Source organism: Apodemus sylvaticus, chromosome 18, assembly GCF_947179515.1.
Source record: "Apodemus sylvaticus chromosome 18, mApoSyl1.1, whole genome shotgun sequence".
Taxonomy (NCBI): Eukaryota; Metazoa; Chordata; class Mammalia; order Rodentia; family Muridae; genus Apodemus; species Apodemus sylvaticus.
Window position 1 is genome coordinate 8,507,992 of NC_067489.1, and position 21,345 is coordinate 8,529,336.

The 21,345-nt window shown below is 51.7% G+C and overlaps 1 protein-coding gene across 6 annotated transcripts in view; it reads left to right on the forward strand.

Annotated features, from left to right (window-relative positions):
• Atp11a (ATPase phospholipid transporting 11A) overlaps positions 1–21,345 on the forward strand; it is a 120,545-nt gene that overhangs the window by 67,674 nt on the left and 31,526 nt on the right. For all 6 annotated transcript variants that reach the window (XM_052162708.1, XM_052162713.1, XM_052162711.1 and 3 more), the window contains exons 6-17: positions 1,793–1,921; positions 3,858–3,961; positions 4,203–4,253; positions 8,139–8,203; positions 8,762–8,843; positions 9,836–9,986; positions 10,884–11,081; positions 13,171–13,344; positions 14,654–14,823; positions 16,867–16,938; positions 17,376–17,449; positions 20,103–20,206. In XM_052162708.1, coding sequence (XP_052018668.1) covers positions 1,793–1,921; positions 3,858–3,961; positions 4,203–4,253; positions 8,139–8,203; positions 8,762–8,843; positions 9,836–9,986; positions 10,884–11,081; positions 13,171–13,344; positions 14,654–14,823; positions 16,867–16,938; positions 17,376–17,449; positions 20,103–20,206 — 1,374 coding nt within the window. The remainder of the gene's footprint in view (positions 1–1,792; positions 1,922–3,857; positions 3,962–4,202; positions 4,254–8,138; positions 8,204–8,761; positions 8,844–9,835; positions 9,987–10,883; positions 11,082–13,170; positions 13,345–14,653; positions 14,824–16,866; positions 16,939–17,375; positions 17,450–20,102; positions 20,207–21,345) is intronic.

Genomic DNA, 21,345 nt, shown 5'->3' on the forward strand with positions numbered 1-21,345 from the left:
TGATCCCAGCCTGTGGGTGCCCATCTAGGGGACCCACCAGCTTACGGGTGCACTTGTGTCTCCTTTAGCTGCTCTGTCATCCTGGTGACTAGGTTTGTGTCTCCTGGGGCCGTGTGTACCTCTGCTCATTTTCTATCTGGAATCCTTTTACGTGAAGCAACAATTCCATCTCTTACTATTTTCTAGTGTGTTAGATGAGGCTTATTTTACTATCGGGTTTTGAGAGTTTGTGTCTTTTTAAGAGTACTTAGATCAGTGCTAACTGTATGTCTGTGACTCTTTTCACAAGACTTTCTGGAAGCAGGAATTTATGAAGGAGGAAGTACCCACTGCTCAAATTGCCCCATAGGGATCTCGGTTTTGATGTTGTGCTTAAACACTCGTTTTAAACATTTATTTACATTTACTCTTCTCTCATAGAGTACATCCTGGTCACAGTCTCTCTTCTCTGCTCTCCTCCCCGTTCTTCCGCACGCCACCTCCCCTCTCCCCCAGATCTACTCCTCCTCCATTTCCCTTCAGAAAAGGGCAGCCCTCCTGGGGATATCAACCAAACATGGCATAATGATTAAATATTCTTTGCCCAGTCCTAGAGTCCAGAAGTTTGCTGCTAGTGCTTGTCTACTTTCCATTTTAATGTAATGTCTTCATTTATGCTCTCTGAGTTTCTGTTGTTGTTTTAAGGTATGGCATTCAGTCAGAACTCCATTTTTAGCTCCCACTTTCCTCCTGCATGGGGCTCCTCGTGAAGTGTACTCAGGCATATGCACGTGTGTGGGTGTTTATATGTGTTTATATATAATCATGTGTGTGTGCTCATGTGTATTCATGTGTGTGTACATGCATGTGAGTGTGAACATGTGTGTGTGTTGTATGACACACTACACTAACGCAGCTCCCCACAGTTGACATAGCTGGATTGACTGCAGTGGCTCCATCACCATGCTCCTGTATTCTGGGACCCGTCCTTCCCACTCAGGTTTTAGTTAGCCACTGTATTTGTCAGATCCCTTGTTATGATGGGACATGGCTTTCTCTAAACCAAGGTCTCCATCTGGAAAGAGTGACTCTGGTCTTGGACCCTGAGCAATCACTGTAAGCATGCCTGTGTCATCTGTCACTCTCATTTATGAATTGATGGGCTTGGGATGCTCTGAATCTGTACAGGGAACCACAAGTCTGTCAAAGCAGCAGGGAGATCCTACAGCCACCACGGCCACCCTGTCTGCCACAGTTTTCATGATTGGAAAGGGCTCCCCAGCTGTCCTAGAAATGTCTACACTGCTGAAGAAATAATGGAAGACACAAAACAAGGTGACTGGTTTAGTTGATGGTCACATGCAGGCTAACCTGCAGTTGAGCCATCTGTCTTGGCGACTACCAGGACAGCTCGGTGATGGCCACTGAGAACTCTCAGAGTGAGCTTGGGAAACCCCTTTCTGATTGGAACCCCCACAAGGCCTACTTCACACTCAGGCCCCTTAACCAAGCGTGAGCTCATCCTTCCTGGTCTGAATTAGTGATAATCTTGTTAGAGAGTTGTCCGTGTTTTCATTGCAGCATGGTCTCTCCTGGTTACCCTGGAGCTGCTCTGGTCTGCAGTGGCCCACAGAGGCCCAGGGAAGCCTCATTCCAACAGCAAGCCTCCACATGGGTCTTTGCTATAATCACATCTGCATCCTAAGGGACTATGGCACCATACAGGATACAGTAGGAGAGTGAATTCCAGTCCAGGGTACACTGTGGCACAAAGGTGGCCTCTCAGTAACCGTACTGTCTCTGTGTCTTGCAGGTTGGAGACATTGTCATGGTGAAGGAAGATGAGACCTTTCCCTGTGACCTGATCTTTCTCTCTAGCAACCGGGCAGACGGGACATGCCACGTCACTACAGCCAGCTTAGACGGAGAGTCGAGCCATAAAGTAATGTGCCTGCATTTGGGGTGCAGCTCTGGGTACAGTCTAAGCATGTCCGTGCTCTCAGAGCTCCCAGGGTCGTCCCGGGGTCCTCCCAGGGTCATCCTGGGGTTACCCCCTCTGGCCCCTTCCTTTTGCTCTTCCCCATTTTCACCTCTCTTCTTTCCTCCTTTAATGTTTGTGACAACCGTGGTCTGAGGTGAGCAGACACACCTGCCATTATGCAGACATTTTCTGAAACTATAATTGTTTGAACTCCATATGGAATTCTACACTATATTTAAAAACTTTGACAATTAGGTGAGCAAAACATATATAGTACTGTTAATTTACAGGGTTGCTGTTTTTTTTTAACTGAAAAGTCTGTGAGATTGTGAAAGCTGGCGAACTGGTGCTTCTGGCAGTGCCTTGGTGTCAGCCTCTGAGAACCTAGAACATTAGGAATGATTCCTGCAGGCGCAGGCGCAGGCAGCCATGCTGTGAGATAGGAAACTTTCTCATGTGATTAGAGATCATAGGAGGGATGATCATAGGGGGATGTGGCATCTTTGGGTGTCATCCATGAGACCTGCCGGTGGTTTCTTACTTCCTAGGTAGTACATCCCGGGAGATCCAGCGTCCTTCTTTAGGCACTACAAAGCAATGATCTTGGGGCATCCTAGTGACTTGAGTGGTACCTGGACCGGGCTCACGGTCTCACCTGTAAACCACTCTTCTCTACTGGACCAAGCCTGCTCTGTGGGCCTGTCTGAGGGCAGGACTCCATTCCAGGGAGACCATGACTGCTCAGGCAGAATGGCTCAGTATCTGGATAGACCTGAGACCCCGGGGCTTAGTCCTGTTCTAGGCGGTGCACTGCAGCAGCAGCTGTGAATCTGGGAATTGCTGGAGTCCCTGCTGTGCATTTGTGCATCGCTTCTGTGCGTTTGCACGATGCACCTGGCTGGTGTCCAGCATCCTTTCTGTACATTTGGTTTGGCTCCGGGAGCTGGAGTTATGTGGAACCTTTCCTTGAAAGAACAGATTGTGGGAAGGCTTCTGCTGACCTCAGGGAGTCTTATGCCAATCACATGACCTCAGCCTGGCCTTTTGCCCTTTCTGGACTTTTTACATCTGTGAAAGGCTGTCAAATCCCTGATTGGAAACCTCCCCCAGATTCTCAGTGCCCAGCAAGAGCTTGACCGACACAAACAGTTAAGTCACTTGTGGTGACACACCCTAACACTAACACTCACTGTTAAAGCAGTAAGCAGAAATGAAGGGGCACCTTTCCTCCTGACCAGACCCTGGGACACATCTGTGTTCCTGTGTTTTCCTTCCTAGGTAAAGGAGATACATTCCCATGTTTGCCTGTGCATGGTCCCAAGGGCCTAGCTAGGCCACATGGCTCTGAACAGCAGCACATGCCGGCTGGCATCTATCTAGAAGTGTAGTTCTTGGGCCTCTTGCTCAGATTTACTACCCTGAAATCCAAAGGGTGACCTAACAGCAATGGCCTAGCAGCCTCCTGGAGGTTTAGATGCACTTAGCCCAGAGTTGAGGCACCTTGTGGTTTAAACAGTTGAACAGCCTCGGAGAGCAGTGACAGGAGAACATTTGGTGGCAGCATTTGGCAAATGAGACCAATTGATGCTTCTAGCGTCTCCTAGGAGCTGCAGTACTCTGCTGAAAGGAGAGGGGCACGTGAGTGGCTGACAGCTCTGCCCAGGGCAGGCTGGCCCTTTGTCCTGCTAGTTTTAAGATAGGGTGCTGAGTAAGCATGGAGAGTCAGAGTTCCTGTCACCCCCAGCAGAGCAATAACCGAGTCTCATCTTCCCATGACCCTTTGCATCCAGACACACAGTAGGACTCATGGGATGTGCATGGAGATCAGACTCTGGGTGGGTGCCCGAAACCACGCGCAGCGAGGGTCAGGGTGCAGCTCGTGTTGTCTCCTCTACAGACTCACTACGCAGTGCAGGATACCAAGGGCTTCCACACCGAGGCAGATGTTGACAGCTTGCACGCCACCATCGAGTGTGAACAGCCACAGCCTGACCTCTACAAGTAAGCTGAGCACACTGACAGGAAAGAGTGGGTGCGCTGCAGCTTCTCCAGAAGGAAGCCTCACTGTTCTTTATGTCTGTGTTGAGAATCGTGGTGTAAACAGGGGCGAGAAGCACAGACAGTAAGAGGAGAAAGTAGGAAGGGTGGGGTGACTAAGCCATGGCCAGTCCTGCTGAAGAGCGAGAGTGGGCCGAGCTAGCTGTGGTACACATAGTAACTCAGCCGGCTTCTCTGTTGGCAGGTTTGTGGGGCGCATCAATGTTTACAACGACCTGAATGACCCTGTAGTGAGGTGAGTCTTCCTGGGAGTCCAGGCTTCACCCTCTTGGTTGTCGTCGGTACAGCAGGCGCTCACACGTGATGGGACCTGCCATGCTGTTGGTGGGGAAGGAGGGGCCCAGCCTCGCAAGCACGATCCACTCTCCCACGGTTACTCTGGGCTTTGTCTGCACATGGTGATGTCATGCGATCCCAGAACCAGTGTCACACATGACACTGCGGTGTGGAGCCTCTCCAGCTGGTCAGAAGCCTGGTGCATGAGGGAAGAAACCCGCTGTGAGCAGCGCCCTCCCAGGCAGTGGGGTCAGACGTTTCTGAAACAAAGGCTTGTCTGGCAGCAGATTAGCCTGCCTGTGGCCTTTTCGAGGTTGAGATGCTCAGGGCTTCTTTCAGGCTCCCTAGGATGAGGGAACCTGGCTACCTGCAAGGAGGCACTGTGTGCTGGTTGGCCTCCTGCTCTGTCACCCATGCCTCAGCGCCTGCAGTCAAGATGTGCATCTAAGAGAGAGCAGCCATTGGGCACTGATGAGCCCGAGAGCCAGCCGGGCATTGATCGGCCCCGGGAACCACTTCACATGTCCCCATCTGATCTGCACACCGCATGCTGCCGGGCTGCCCAGTGGAAAGCTCTACCTCAGGCTGTTAGCGCTGTGGTGCTTAAGAGGAAGTGTACCAGTCCATTGCTTAGGAACTTGGCTTTCAGGAGTTTTTGAAGTTGGCCTTTTCTTGCAGTTTAAGCAGTTTCCAAATTATTGATATCCTGGTATCATTCTATGTTAAAAGGAGACATTTGCCCAGAAGCAGAGGTAGATTTCTTATGGGACAAGTACCAGAAATAAACAGTCACTGGAGTATTGTATCTGGCCTGTCTCTCATGGGACTCTGTAAAGCTCTGTCTGTGTACGTCTTAGCTTATGTTTTAATGGTTTATTTGTTTATGTTAATTTTTTAAGACCTTATCTTGCCTTTAGCTAGGGAGGCCTTGAATACCCAGTCCTCCAGCCCTGCCTCCCGAGTGCTGGATCAGTCTGCCTTCCTTCCAGGCCTTTTGTGGTAATCATCCACCAAAGGTTAGCAGGACACTAACTTGTAGGAGGGGTAGGGGCTCTACTTTTGTTTTCAAAGAAGAGTTCCTTACTGCTTTGGAGACTAGACTGTGGGGAGCTGATTTATTGTGGAGGAAAGAGCAAATGAAGGGTTTTCTCAGATGAGCCCAAGGAAGCCAGTGCTGTGGTTGGTGAATGTCACACTGACCCGGGCTGTGGCCCCCAGCTGGCGACAATGGTCCTAAGGAAGCCTGTGCTGTGGATGGTGGATGTCACACTGACCCAGGCCGTGGCCCCCAGCTGGCAACAATGGTCCTAAGGCTCTGTAGATTTTGATACTAGCTTTAACTTAGCCTGCTAAGATCAAAGTTGTTGAGCTCGTCGCTTGGATTTTAAGATGTTTATAAATATTTGGAGTAACACAAGCAGGAGGCAGCTGTTTTGATTTTCTCAGATCCCCATGCAGATTCCAGGCCACTCAGTTACGTTTCTTCTTCCATCTGTCCATACTAGAAGCAAAGTATTTTGTCAAGTAAGTTATTTTTAGAGCTCTCAGAGACCCATATAAGGTGAGGCCATTTGTTTTCATTAACGCTTGTGACATGAATTATTGTCAGCAAGTTGCTAACAGAAGCTGACAGCCCTGTACAGGCAGCAGAGCTGCGTTGCCAGTGGCTGTCAGACCAAAAGGGCAGCCCCAGCAGTTACCTGCTGACCTGCTGACCGCCTCCATGAGGTGCCCGGCAGCTCACAGCCTTCTCCACTGGCCTCCTGCAGGGCGCACTCTGAACTGCTTTGGCCAAGCACACTGGCTCCTCCCTCTAAGTGCAGAGTCCATTTGTTTATCTCCAAAAGGGGTGATGAGCAAGCCTGAAAATTAAAGGCAGAATCCTCCCAGCACTGTGGGTCACTGGGGCACTAGCATTGCACATCTAGTTCACTCCTGTGAGTTTTCCTTCACTGCTTGGAAGGCCAGCCACTACCTGCAAATAATCTTTGCATGCTGAACTTCCATTACTGGGACCTGGAGTCCCAACCTCCCTTCACACTCAAAAATGCATTTATACAAGTAGGAGTCTCCATGCCCCTGCTGAAGGGTAAGCGGAACTCATCAGAGTTTGGCCTTTTCAGACCATTCTGCGGTCCTCAGCCAGCTGCCCTCTCAGCGGAGCTGTGTTGGGAGAAGTTGCTGGCCCTGCCTCCAGGTCTCTTTTGTAGCAGATCTAGGTAACATTTCTGAGGTCCCTCAGTGTTGCAGGTGGCACAGATAGGGACCCCACCTGAGGGCTCTGTGGCCTCTGATAGGGTGTCATTGAAACATTCAAGCTCCTAGTTATTTGACAGTGAGTTGGAGGTGACCTACTTCCTTGAAGCCTCTCCAGTGTCACTGTGAAGCTTCAGTTCCTGAGAGTGACAGGCCAGGAAAACAGCTAGGTACTACAGTCCAGCAGTCAACATCTCCACCCCAGAGAAGCCCAGAGCTTTGGGAAGCAACACACACTTCCCCAGCTTCCTGTTGGGGAGCGTGGATTGTCAGGCTCGCACTCCGCAGCATCCCTCCACCCCCGCAGCATCCCTCTACACCCGCAGCATCCCTCCACCCCCGCAGCATCCCTCCATCCCCGCAGCATCCCTCCACCCCCGCAGCATCCCTCCACCCCCGCAGCATCCCTCCACCCCCGCAGCATCCCTCCACACCCGCAGCATCCCTCTACACCCGCAGCATCCCTCCACACCCGCAGCATCCCTCCACCCCCGCAGCGTCCCTCCACACCCGCAGCATCCCTCCACCCCCGCAGCATCCCTCCACCCCCGCAGCATCCCTCCACCCGCAGCATCCCTCCACACCCGCAGCATCCCTCCACCCCGCAGCATCCCTCTACACCCGCAGCATCCCTCCACCCCCGCAGCATCCCTCCCCCGCAGCATCCCTCCACCCCGCAGCATCCCTCCACACCCGCAGCATCCCTCCACCCCCGCAGCATCCCTCCACCCCCGCAGCATCCCTCCACCCCCGCAGCATCCCTCCACCCCGCAGCATCCCTCCACCCCGCAGCATCCCTCCACACCCGCAGCATCCCTCTACACCCGCAGCATCCCTCCACACCCGCAGCATCCCTCCACCCCCGCAGCATCCCTCCACCCCCGCAGCATCCCTCCACCCCGCAGCATCCCTCCACCCGCAGCATCCCTCCACCCGCAGCATCCCTCCACACCCGCAGCATCCCTCCACACCCGCAGCATCCCTCCACCCCGCAGCATCCCTCCACCCGCAGCATCCCTCCACCCCCGCAGCATCCCTCCACCCCGCAGCATCCCTCCACCCCGCAGCATCCCTCCACCCCCGCAGCATCCCTCCACCCCCGCAGCATCCCTCCACCCCCGCAGCATCCCTCCACCCCGCAGCATCCCTCCACCCGCAGCATCCCTCCACACCCGCAGCATCCCTCCACACCCGCAGCATCCCTCCACCCCGCAGCATCCCTCCACCCCCGCAGCATCCCTCCACCCCGCAGCATCCCTCCACCCCCGCAGCATCCCTCCACCCCCGCAGCATCCCTCCATCCCCGCAGCTTCCCTCTACACCCGCAGCATCCCTCCACACCCGCAGCATCCCTCCACCCCCGCAGCATCCCTCCACACCCGCAGCATCCCTCCACCCCCGCAGCATCCCTCCACCCCGCAGCATCCCTCCACACCCGCAGCATCCCTCCACACCCGCAGCATCCCTCCACCCCCGCAGCATCCCTCCACCCCCGCAGCATCCCTCCACCCCCGCAGCATCCCTCCACCCCCGCAGCATCCCTCCACCCCCGCAGCATCATACTACTAATGCTCTCCTTGTCTTCCAGGCCGCTGGGATCAGAAAACCTGCTTCTCAGAGGAGCCACGCTCAAAAACACTGAGAAGATCTTTGGTAATTTTAATTTGTAAACCACTGGCAATCATTTCTAAACTCTAGGATATACTAAGCAAGCTAAACTCTTTTGCAACACACTGAGAGGCCATTAGATGCCTTAAAGTACTGTGGATGTGGATTCAGGGCAGGGCAACTTCTGCTGAGACATAAATGTTGTTGTGTAACCTGAACCCACAGAGCCGCTTAGTGAAGGCTTCAGCTTATTAAGGATCTTAATGCGGAGCTCGGGGCTGCAGCTCTGTCCGTGATTGTGCATGGAGCACTGGAAGGCGGGCAGTCTCTCTAAGTCTGCACTTCCCTGTTAGCACCTCCCAGCGTCAGCACTAGTTCCTGTCTGGATGTCCTGAAATCACTTAAGATCCACAAGGTGCTCCGCTGCCAGATTACCCAGTGTGTTAGCATTTGCACTAAAGAATATAAAGTACAGATTAGATTCTATACAAGTAAAGTCCTAGTATGAAGAATGCAGCTAGCTCAGGAAACTCGCAGGCTGGTCAAGTTAGAAACATGAGCCGTCCACGTGGGCAGACACCTCACGGACTCTTCTGCTTCCAGGCGTGGCTATCTACACTGGCATGGAGACCAAGATGGCCCTGAACTATCAGTCCAAGTCCCAAAAGAGATCTGCTGTGGAAAAGTAAGGCCAGTCCCCTGCTGCTCCCACTCCCAGCCATCACTGGCCCCTGTGGAGAGAGTAGTTGGGGTGGCCATGTTGGGGCCACTCCTCCAGGGACTGTGGCTATGACTCCAGAGCCTATTACTCTGGAGACTGGCTTTCTTTGCTCTTGGTAAGATGAATAGCCACACCCTCCTCTCTCTGCTAACATGCTGCCTATGTGACCTGTCAGTCATTTCCCAGTGTTCTAGTTCTCTGGGTCAGTTACAGATGCCCAGATCCCCACTGATCTCACTGACCCTGGAAAACCTCAGACTGGGGGTAATACTCAGTCCCTTTAACTGAGGGACTTGATGGGAACCACGTGTGTTCTGACGTGGTTTACTGAAGTCACGGTGAGCAGAGTCAGTATTTTCCTACAGACAACTGTCAGGATGGTGACTAAGGAGAAAATAGAGTCTGAGGTTATGTCATCTCTGCCCCTTGTCATAGCTGTCCTGTTTGAGGTCAGAGAGTGAAGCACCAGGAGCTAGTTAGTTACCATGCGTGGGCTGCTGTCCCTGGGCTTGTCTGCGCTGTGTGACATGTGAAATGAACTCTGTCAGCCAGGGTGTTCTGCGTGGGCTTCAGAGGCAGACCTGGACAACAGAGCCTCTCCCCAAATCTACCTCACCTTGATTCATCCCCAGGCATTTCCAGCTTCGGGGCCCTTCTCTGGGTATTCCCTCTCTCAGCTAAGTTCCTGTGGTGGTACCCAACGGTTAGCGAGGCTGCCTGTGGCTCTTCCTGTTCTATAAGCAAGTTCTATAAGTTCTATAAGTTCCCGTGGTTCCCTCGCTTCTGGTCCTGTGTCCCGGGCATTGGCAGCATGAGGCAACTGCAAACAAGCTGGAGTCTTGCCTCACTGGGTCACACTGGACACTGCCTATGAGGGCGTTGCTGGGTTCCCTGTGCTGTTCGCTGTGGTAAGGAAGGGCCGGAGCGGCCTCTGAAGGTGGGGCTCTCTCACCTAGGTCAATGAACACATTTCTGATCGTGTACCTCTGCATCCTGGTGAGCAAGGCCCTGATCAACACGGTGCTGAAGTACGTGTGGCAGAGCGAGCCCTACCGAGATGAGCCTTGGTACAGCCAGAAGACCGAGTCAGAGCGCCAGAGGAATCTGGTATGGAGGCATGTCCCTCGTGTAAGGAAGTGACCCTTAGGCCATTGTCACCAAAAGATGGTGCCAGAAAACTACAGAGGTAAACTTGCTTCAGGCAGGATGTCCTAAGCTTGCCAGAGCTTAGGACAGGTGCCCTCATTCGCACCTGGTGTAGGCAGGTGTGAACTGCCAGCTGTCTTGGGTACTAGAATGTACAAGTCTGGAAAATATTCCTTTCCATGGGACATGTATAAGGGCCAAAATCATTTTAATGTTCCCAAAACTCAGCATACCACCATTGAGAGGAATACTGCTTTTTGTGGTAACTAGATAACAAAAGGCTCTCCTCAGAGCAGGGCAGTGTGCACCAAGGGGTGCCAAGGGGCTGTGTGCAGATGTAGCCGTATGTACAAGCATAGACCCTGTGTGAGGCTGTGCTCCATCTGTCAGATTGCCTCTCCCTCATAGCTTCAAAGATATGCCTAAACTGTACAGAAAGGCCATTCTGAGCTGAGTGTGGCCGTGCAGGCCTGTAATCCTTAGCAAGGCTGAAGGGGCTAGAGTGGGGCATTGTGATGAAGTCAAAATCACTGTATAGAAAGACCCCATCCCTTCCTGAGCTTGGTGATTGATACTTAGAGAAGGCCATCATGAACATCAAAAGGGGCCACTGGCCCCTACTTAGCATGACCTCTCCTCATCCCCGATGGTGTAGTTCACATGAGCTCCTGGCCCAGCCCTCCCCAGAGACACCAGCCACTCAGTTCCACTCTTGGTCTTAACAAGACTTGTCGGGCAAGGAGCTTTGGGTTGGGCATGCTTGTCTTTGCTTATCTGGCTGGGGTAACAGATGACCTCTCTGAGGTTTTCTGTCCTTCTTGGTGACTTCCAGCTTCCTTATGTAGCCAATGTTCTCAGTTCCTCAGGGCTTTCACTGACTTCCTGGCCTTCATGGTCCTCTTCAATTATATCATCCCGGTGTCCATGTATGTCACCGTGGAGATGCAGAAGTTCCTCGGCTCCTACTTCATCACCTGGGATGAAGACATGTTTGATGAGGAGATGGGGGAAGGGCCTCTGGTCAACACGTCCGATCTAAATGAGGAGCTGGGACAGGTCAGTATCTCCTAGAGACTGCATGAGTTCTTAGCCCTCATCAATCCACTGTGGCCCAGTGGTCTGGGTTCTCCTTGAAAACTGCAGCGTGTGGACAAGCTGCAGTGGGTTGAAGTCAGAAGCCGGAGTGGCAGTGGAAATGCATTGATACTTTACTCTTTTCCCCTGAGTGTATCTTTGTTAGCTCAATATTGGGATGCCGTGGTCCATGGACTAAATAAGTAGCAGAGACCTGCCTGTCCAGACTGGTGCAAAATGAGGTGGCAGGTGTGTGGCCACGGTTACACTACCTGGGACAGCCATCCAGGGACCTAGTCTGTGAGGACAAGGCTGATGCACATAGTAGATGCCCTTTCTGTACTCTGTATGAGGCCACAGGGTCCCACAGAGTAAGACAGGGCGGATATGCACCCACACCTGCTGACCGCAGGCCTCAGAATCGCTGCATAGAAAAGGATCCTGCAGAAAAGCTCATTCCTTCCTTCTCGTCCAGCCTCAGACCTTGTCCCAGCCGTGTCATGGGAAGGGCCATTTGGCAAATGGCAGTTTATTAAATAATTCATGTTGAGCTGGGCACTGCAGTCGGCCCTATGGCTGCCTGCAGTACCATGTAGACCATCTATAGACTGACATGCCGTGGGGAAAGCATTTGTGACTGAAGAGGATACTGTCAAGGCTCCAACTTTCTGACACATTCCTCTAGGATATTTCATGTGCCACCTCCTGTGTGATGCGTGTGGTCTGTTTGAAGAAGTGCTTTGTAAGAGGAATGTCAAGGGATGCTCTGGGGCCAGATGTCTCTCCCAACCTAGAGTACCTCACAGAATTTGACTCTGTCCTGTCCTGAGCAAAGCAGGCTACAGCCTGGGGTCAGTGAACTGGGCCGCTGAGGGTGAGCTCACAAAGCCAGGCTTCCCAGCTGCCCAGTGAACACGGTGAGCATGCCTCTCAGTTTACACAGCAGAGCAAGATGGCAGTTCTGACTGTGGGATGGGAAGTGCCCACCACCAGTGTCTGTGTGTGAAGCAGAGATGCCTGCCTTCCAAGTCCACCTCACGCAGCTGCTTCATGCATTTCCCTGTGACCTCCCACCTGTGTGATGTCAGCAGAAGCCCAGAGTTAGTTTGTAAGGCAGTGTACAACCACTTGTAATTCCAGCCCCAAGGGATGCACTACCCTCTTCTGGCTTCCACGGGCACCTGAACTCATGTGTGCAAACCCAGACACAGACACCCATATAGACACATAATTTTTGTGTGTGTGTGTCTAAAAACAGTTTTAAACCTTTGTTTTAAAACTTAGTAACAGTTGATGTGAGGATCAACCAAGGTAATATCCAGTGCCTGGCATAACTGTATTGTAATCTGTTGTATATGGTCTCAGTACAGCACTGCCCTGAGTTTGTGGTTTATTTGCTAAAGCTAATAAGCACATGGTGGGAAGGGATTTTCTAAGAGCATGTTCCTGGGGACACTCTTCATAGAGCACAGGACCTGACTGTCCCTTCTACACCCCACTCCTACTCAGTCCCATAGCAAACCATCTCAGCCACCCCAGAGCTGGGTGAAGGGCTGGCCCATCCTTCCTCTGTTCAGGGATCCATGGTGGGTGTATATATGTCCTGTGACTCACCTTCATTTACAGTCTAAAGCTGGAGGTGTCTTCAGCACGCACTTCATGGTTTTCTTTCTGAAGTGCTTTGTCCTTTTCCTTCTGTGTATCCCATCTTCTAAGCTTCTTCTGGGAACCTTCACCTCTCAGACTCCTAGAGAAAGCTCTTCCTTCGCCCATCTGTGCTGCCTTGCTTAAGAAGAGTCTGGGCCTCTCCTCATCCTGCCCTTCACAGACCCATGGAGCCCTGGTTCCCTGGAGGACAAGGTCCTCAAGGCCACTTGCTGTTGTTTCATATCTGTCACCAACATGAGGCCTCTTCCCCCCGAAACTGCACCTGTCTGGACCCACACCTAACACTGGATCTGAACTGTCTGGCGCACACTCAGAAGTTCTTGTCCCACTAGGGTTGTAATCGACTTGGGCTAAGACGTGTCATTGCCTAAATGTGCTTAACTTGGGTGTGTGGTACCCTCAGGTGGAGTACATCTTCACTGACAAGACGGGCACGCTTACAGAGAACAACATGGCCTTCAAGGAGTGCTGCATTGAGGGCCATGTCTACGTACCCCATGTCATCTGCAACGGGCAGGTCCTTCCCGACTCTTCTGGCATTGACATGATCGATTCTTCCCCAGGCGTCTGTGGAAGGGTACGTAGCAGCTGCTCAGGGTAGAGGGTGTGGCTCTGCCACATGATCGAGGATATGAGTAGGTGGGGATTGTGGGCTCAGAGAAGCAGCCCTTTCATTTAGACAATACGACAGATCCTCTGTAGGACTTCAGTGAGGTCATGGTTTGAATCCACTGTGGTGCCATGCCCCCTTCCAAGGGACAGGAGGTCTTGACAGTGATTCCTCCACTAGAACTGACCTGGAAACCAAAGACAAAAACTAGGGCGAGTGGAACAGGCAGTGTGCTAAAAGTAATGTGAACATACACAGTCTGTATGTATACAAAACTGCATGTGCACTTAAATCTGCATGTGCACACTTAGACACACACATGTATTTGCATGCACATTTACATGTGTGCATATACCATGCTTGTGTGCACATGCGCAGGGCACACACACACAGGTGCTCAAGTCCAGCACCTGTTGTACAGAGACTAAGGGATCTGTCATGACTAGAGCCTGAGGGGTCCACAGAGTGCCAGAAGAGAGAATTAAGGATAGCCAGACACACACACACACACACACACACACACACACCGCCTTCAAGGTAAACTCCAGTTGGTGTCATTTTCTCACAAAGAGTAGGTGCTCTGCAGCCATCTTCAAATCTCCGGCAGCGCCACACACCCCCTGCTCCTGCCCCACTTCCCATGGACCACCTTGGTTGTCAGGGAAGCCTACCCACCATGCTGCCCCTCGACTGGGGGCCTCAGAATCTTCTAACTGGCTGCAGGTGCAGCCAGCACTGAGGAAGCTGTGCCCAGATCCGGGTCAGCCTACCCTGACCTCCTGTCCTAGCATGTGACCTCAGCTGGAGCTCAAGCACAGAACTCCTAGCTTCTGCTCCAGGGCTGCTCACCTGAGCCTTAGGCTGCAGACAAACCTGGGGTCAGTCACATGGAGGGCACAGCCCTTGGCTGGCAGCAGACTGCCACTGCCAGGCAGGTTGTGTGGTCAGGAACAGGAGAGTGGGTTGCTGAGGGGTGAGTGTGCCAGCTGTAGAGGTGACCCGTTTTCCTGTGACATGGCTGTACTGTGAGCCTGCTCCTAGCCACATCTTGCTTGTTCCTTGGAGTGTCACATCAGTCTTTGCTGCCTATTAGCACTTACCTGAGTTGCCATGGCAACTCTGGAGCATGAAGGAGTCTCCAAGCTTCTCCTGAGACAAACTGAAAACAGTTCACCCCAGGAGGTCTTAGCCTCTACTCTGTAGGCCTTGCCTGTCGGGCTCTTGTTCACATTCTTCCCATGGCCGGCAGAGGTGTAACAGTTCCCTGTCTCTGCAGGAACGGGAGGAGCTGTTTTTCAGGGCTATCTGCCTGTGCCATACTGTCCAAGTGAAAGACGACCATTGTGGGGACGATGTCGATGGTCCCCAGAAATCTCCAGATGCAAAGTCCTGTGTGTACATATCGTCCTCGCCTGATGAAGTTGCCCTGGTCGAAGGTGTGCAGAGGTGAGTCGGGGTTCTGGGTCTAGCTCTCACAGAGTGTTGGGGTAACGAGTTTGCAACCCAACTCGAGACTTGTCTGGAAAATCCAGTTTTGTGCCCTCTGTGACCTTAGGTCCCTTGCAGCCAGCTAGATGGAGCCCCATCCCTAAACCCTCCCATTAAGTTGGGACACTAAGGCACGCTGCCTCAGCTCTCCTGTCACCTGGACTGGAGAGCCAACCTCTGGCCTTGAGGCGCTCCCTGCCTCTGCTTTTTCTTTGGACTGGATCATTCCACCTGGGGGCTACACTGCTCAGGGTCTTCCTGAAGTTCTTTCTGCTTGTGTGAGGTGTAGCATGTTAAATAGGTACTGAGAAAAACACTCCAGGGGCTGGAGAGATGGTTCAGTGGTTAAGAGTGACTGCTCTTCCAGAGGTCCTGAGTTCAAATCCCAGCAACCACATGGTGGCTCACAACTATTTGTGATGGGACCTGACTCCCTCTTCTGATGCATCTGAAGACAGTGACAGTGTACTTGCATACCAACATAAATAAAACAAAAAGATAATCTCATAAAAAATAAAAGAAATAATAGAAAAACACTCCAGATGTGGCACAATTTCAGGTTGGGGACATCTTTCAGGCTCTCAGCTCATAATTCTGGTGGAGGAACAAACCCCTAGTGTCCTCTCTGCTGCACTAACTAATGTGTGCAGTGTCCCCAGACTGAGGACAATGGGAGAGCATTCCTGTGCCTCTCACCTCTTGGAGGAGCACTGCATTGTGACTAAGCAGCTCTGCTTTTCCTGCACAGCTTGGGAAGTTGCAGATGTGTGAATGAAGTTACCCTCACTAGGTATCCAAGCCGTGCCAACACACACATGCACACATAGCTTTTGAGCTAGGTTTGGGAACCTTTATAGCAGTGGTTCTCAACCTGTGAGTCTCGACTCCTTGGGGGGGGAGGTCACATATCAAACATTCTCAATATCAGATATTTATATTGTGATTCTTAACATTAGCAAAATTACAGTTATGAAGAAGCAACAAAAATAGTTTTACGGTTGGGGGGGTTCACTATGACGTGAGGAACTGTGAAAGGACTGCAGTGTTAGGTAGGAAGGCGAGAACCACCGGTTTACAGGGTGACGCCGTGGGTGCTGCAGGGAGTCAAAGCGAGTCAGGCTGTCCTACCATCCCTGTACCTCGTTCCGTCAGCTGACAGCTCTCAGTGGGGCAAGTGCCACCATCACCCACACTCTCAGCACTTGCCTGCTGTGGCAGCTGGCATTGGATTGGGGGGCATATTCTGTCCCATCTTTTCGTACGCTGTGCAAGACCAGTCCCTCTTTACTGTCCTGGCAGGTGCCCATGGCTGGAGGTGTTAGTTTGAGCAGTAGAGGAAGGGTCAGGCAGCATCGCCTGCCCTGGCCCCATGTCCTGTCAGATAACTAGGTTGACCAAGGGCAGACTGTCTTCGCTGCATAATTTATAAAACAGAAATAAAACAGACCCAGGATGGATTTCTCACGTTTTGGAGGCTGGGCAGTCAGGTCAAGGCTCCGGCATCTCAGAGGGGTTCTTGCTGTGCCCTCAAATGACAGCAGCATAGAGAGGAGAGGGCAGGATTACTCTGTATGAGGGACCCTCTCCTGCGGTGGCCACAGTAATCATTTCATGAGTGATGTGTTCCTAGCCAACCATTCTTGACACTTTACCAGGGTTCAGTTTCCAGCCCAAGGGCTTGATGGAGGCGGATTGACTCCAGTCAGCGGCCGAAATGTGGCTAGCAGCAGGGAATGCAGTCAGACCTGGGGCTGACCTTCCAGCAGCCACCAGCACCCACAAGGGCACCTCCTCTCCACTGTAGGGGTGACACTCCGGTCAGTCTCTGAGGTGGCAGATGAATCAGAACTCCTGTGTCATGGCTTTATAACACTCTAAGCAGCCTGTCTCACTGAAAGTGCTTCCTCTACAAGAAAGTCTGCCTCCGTGTGAGGAGAAGACCCCGTGGAGGAGGCTGGTCCGCACGTCCCACAAGCACTGGCTTTGCCCTCTCTGTTGCAGGCTTGGATTCACATACCTGAGACTGAAGGACAATTACATGGAGATACTGAACAGGGAGAACGACATCGAGAGGTGAGAAGCTGTCTGCATGCTGTGCCACTGGAGGACGAGTGAGGCTCCAGGCCCTGGGGAGAGGCAGAGGCAGGTCTGCCTACCACAGTGCTTCAGAGGCCGTGTCTGCACTGGCTCTGCACTCCGTGGGCCTCCCTGAGAGGTTTGCAGATTTGGATGGTTCGAGAGATGACTATTTCAAATGAGACCAAGATATTAGTTACTTCTCCTTAGGGAGGAGTCAGAGCTGGACTGACCTGTGACCACACTTAAGCACTAATCCCAACAGGAGGCTGGAGGTGGACATTCTGTGAGGTCCAGAACATCCCAGGGCCGTGCACACAGGCCCAGAGAGAGGTGGAGATGCCCCCTTCCTGCTGTGGAAGTCAGTTGGCAACCATTCAGACTTGGCACCCTTTTGGCATTCGAGACCAATAGGTCTCACTTTTCTGTTTCAGATTCGAATTGCTAGAAGTGCTGACCTTTGATTCTGTGCGGAGAAGAATGAGTGTGATTGTAAAGTCTACTACAGGTACAGCCTTTCTAACATGACGTGGTGGTTATGTTCTGATGGGGAATTCCTTTGGATCACTAAGGGTTTAGGACATAAGAATGATTTATTCCGTCCGTCCGTCCGTCCGTGTGTGTGTGTGTGTGTGTGTGTTTGCGTATATGGCAAAGGTCAACCTTGGGTCTCCTTCCTCAGGCATTGCCCCCTTCCTTCTTTTTTATTGTAGACAGGGTCTCTGTCAGGCTTTGCATTTGCTGAGTTTGCTCGACTGATTAGCCAGCCAGCCCTAGAGTTCTCCTGTCCCCCATCTCCCAGCACTGAATTTGCAAATGAATGCCTCCCTGCCTAGCTTTTTTTCTACAAGGATTCTGGGAATTGAACCCAGGTCTTCATACTTGCAAGGCAGACTCCACCTGAGCTGTGTCCCCATTTACAGTAAATCCCACTTTTTAAAAGGCACAGGTATACTCTATAACAACAACCTTGGAAGGAAGTGGGTACCCACCTAGGTCTCCATAAACATTCGGCATCAACTAAGAGCGCCCTGCACTGCGCTCCCCACGGCTAATGTCTAATCGTATGGAGGAACACACAGTGTGGGTTTGCAGGCATTTCTGTATGAGAGGTTAGAGCTCGTGGCTGGCTGGCTGCCGTGACAATGGATCTTTATTTGGAGGTTGCACATTCTAGTCCGTGGTTAAAGTGTAGGATGGTGAAGGAGTGGGCGCAGTGGGCCCCTTGACCAGGAGACTCTGGATGACTTTGTCATGTGACCTCCATGTGAGTGGGTGGGCACTTGCCTCTTCCCCACCCTGTAGCTCTGGGTCAGCTTTTCCCCAGCAGCATCTTGTCTAGGAGGCCTAGAGTTAGCCCCCATGTCATCGTCTCCAGAGGAATTCCCTCAAGAGCAGATCCGTGCCTCATCCCTCCCTGTCCTCACACTGGGCTGGCCGCTCCTCAGCACTCACGAGGCTGTCTCATGGCCGCATGGCTCTGGCGTCAGAGTCTCAGGCCTGGTCTCCTGGCCTTTGAGCAGCCTGCACTGTGGGTGTGTCCTCAGGTCCTGTCCTTGCTGTGTTTCCCCTTCCTGGATCGTGGTGTGAAGTGGCAGCCCCTCCCCAGGAATGCCTTCCTAGATACTCCAGGCATCCACAGTATTCAACTGGGAGCTGCCTAGTGGTCCTCCTGCCTGGTGTGAACTGCCCCTCCTGGGGGCCCATCACTCTTCTGCTCCTTTCAGGAGACACTGACTGAACAAGTCAAGTTTGTTGCCTATGTAGTCATCTTCAGCATTAATACTTGCCACAGTTTGGAATAGTTGTGCCTTGGTAATTGATCCCAGTCTTTAGCCCAGAAGTGTGCCCCTTCTTCTTCCCACTTGAGACAGTTCTGGATTTAGTCTCCACACACTTCCAAGCATCCTCAGTGTTAGGGGCTTAGGAACTTGTCTCTATAAGGGATCTGGGTATCCTAACCTTCCTGGGAACATAAACCATGCTATGTCCCTTCTATAGCTTTGCTGCCACTGGGATGCACAGTGGTATTTCTTCTCTGTTGTTACTGTTGTTGTTGTTGTTGTTGTTGTTGTTGTTGTTATTATTATGGCTTTTGAGACAGTGTTTCTCCCTGTAGCACTGGCTGTCCTGGAACTTAGTCTGTAGACCAGGCTAGCCTCAAACTTAGGGATATGGCTGTCTACTAGGATTAAAGATATACACTCCCACACCTGACTTACTGTGATGTTTCTATAGCTACACTGAAACATTCTATTCAGCAGCAAGTTGCATACACTGCAGGCATGAGATTGCATTGTTGTTGAGCAGGATGACTGAGCTTGTGTTTCACAGAGCAGGGCAGCTGAGGGCTGGACTTGAGACAGATTGCAGATTGTCTGGACTGAGCAAGCCATACCAGAGCTGGTTTCTCAATGCCTCAGCCAAGTCTTTGCTGTCTGTCAATGTCTCTGACCTGGAAGGAGAAAATTCTTTGTGTTGAGAAAAGGAACACGCATAACCAGCACAAATGTGCTCAGAGCCTGAGGACAGGACAGAGACGCACTGGAAGATAGAGTGTCCCATGACCCTGTGAGACAAGGGGCGGCTGTCTGTGGAGGACCCGCTTTCGGGAGGAGTCACACTCCTTCTGATATTTCATGAAGTTAGCGCACTCCCTTCGGGTCAGCAGCACACCTTGCTCTGCTGTGCTCACTCCGCCTGCCCAACCCTATGCCAGGAAGTGCTTTGCTCTCAGGGGAATCTGAGCACCCAGCCTCATTGTCCCAAGGCCATTGCAATCGGATGAGGCCAGCGCACTCTGTGGCCACACTTCTGTTAGGTCTGTTAACTACTCCTTTGTGATGGCCTTTAAAATGGTCTCCACACTGGACTTGCTTGTTTTCATTAAGAACAAGTTAAAAAGCTGGAGAGATGGCTCAGCAGTTAAGAGCACTGACTGCTCTTCCAGAGGTTCTGAGTTCAATTCCCAGCAACCACATGGTGGCTCACAGCCATCTGTAATGAGATCTGATGCCCTCTTCTGGTGTGTCTAGAGACAGTGACAGTGTACTCACATGCATAAAATTAATTAATTAATTAATCCTTTTTTTTTAAAGTAAAGTAAATTTGTCTCCCCATGTAGTAATTAACTTGAACATTATTTCCCCCTCATTTTCCAGGAGAAATTTATCTGTTTTGCAAAGGAGCAGATTCTTCAATATTTCCCCGAGTGATAGAAGGCAAAGTGGACCAGGTCCGATCCAGAGTGGAACGCAATGCAGTGGTGAGCCCCTCTCTCCTGCAGATCACGGTTTTGTACTCTGGCATGACCTTGCCTTCTGTGTGCTGACGGTGATGAGGCCAACCTCTAGGTTACGCTGGAGGCTGTTCTCCTGCTGAGGTGGTTTCCATCCTCTCAGCCGCTCTACCAGCACGGAGGAGCCAGAAAGACCCCATGCCTGGGATTAGACGGCCTTGTGCCTTAATCTGTAAATCTAGGTTGTGCTGCATAGACATTCCAGATACATCACTGTCACATGTCATGTTCCCTCAGAAACCATCCCCACAGGGTGCCACAAGAGGCATGCGCTGAGCCTCCTTGAACTTCCTAGGGCAAACTTCCAGAATTCTGATTTCAAGTGGGCACACTGGGGATTCTGCCCCCTTCTGCCAGGGGTCACCCCAGGAACTGGAGACATATTTTGTGCTTAAGAACACACTGCCATAGTCCATGCTTCATTTGTTCTGGAAAGTTCTCTTACTAGAGAATCAGTTTCCTTAAAAGAAGTAGTATGTTAATTATGATTAAAGTATGTCTCTTTGAAAGGCTTTATTGAGCTACAGTCAGTAAACAGTGTGTTCATATTGAAGATATAAAGGTAGGTAAGTTTTGGTTTGTAGAAACATTGACGTCACATTGTCCCAGGAACCTTTGCATTTCCCTCCCGCCAACTCTCCCCTCATCCAGCACTGTTTGCTCCCACTGTGGATGAGATCTTACCTTCTGGAGTGTTCTTGTTCAGTTGAATCCCAGGTCCGTTTCTTACCAGGCTCTCACAACACAGCCTTTCTGACATTCACTTGCATGGTGCCCAGTACGGCATGGCGTTCCTTCTCTTGCTGAGCAGCCCTTCGACTGATGCCCGACTTCCTCCTTTGCTCACTGTTGATGGATGTGAGAGGGAACGCCAGTGTGAGCTGCGGGTGGGTTCTGGTGTGGACGCCCCTCTTCTCATGGGAGCCTCCTCACCATGGCTGTGCTCGATGCTCCTGTTCATCTTGTTCTTTGTTGTTTCCCATGGATGAGATCTGGTTGTGATGAGTCTGGGGGTAGGAATTCTCATACTTTTTCTGTTCAGGGCTCTGAAGTGTGGTCTGTGGGCTTTTTACCAATATTGGAAAGTTTTCAGTAATGCATTTGCA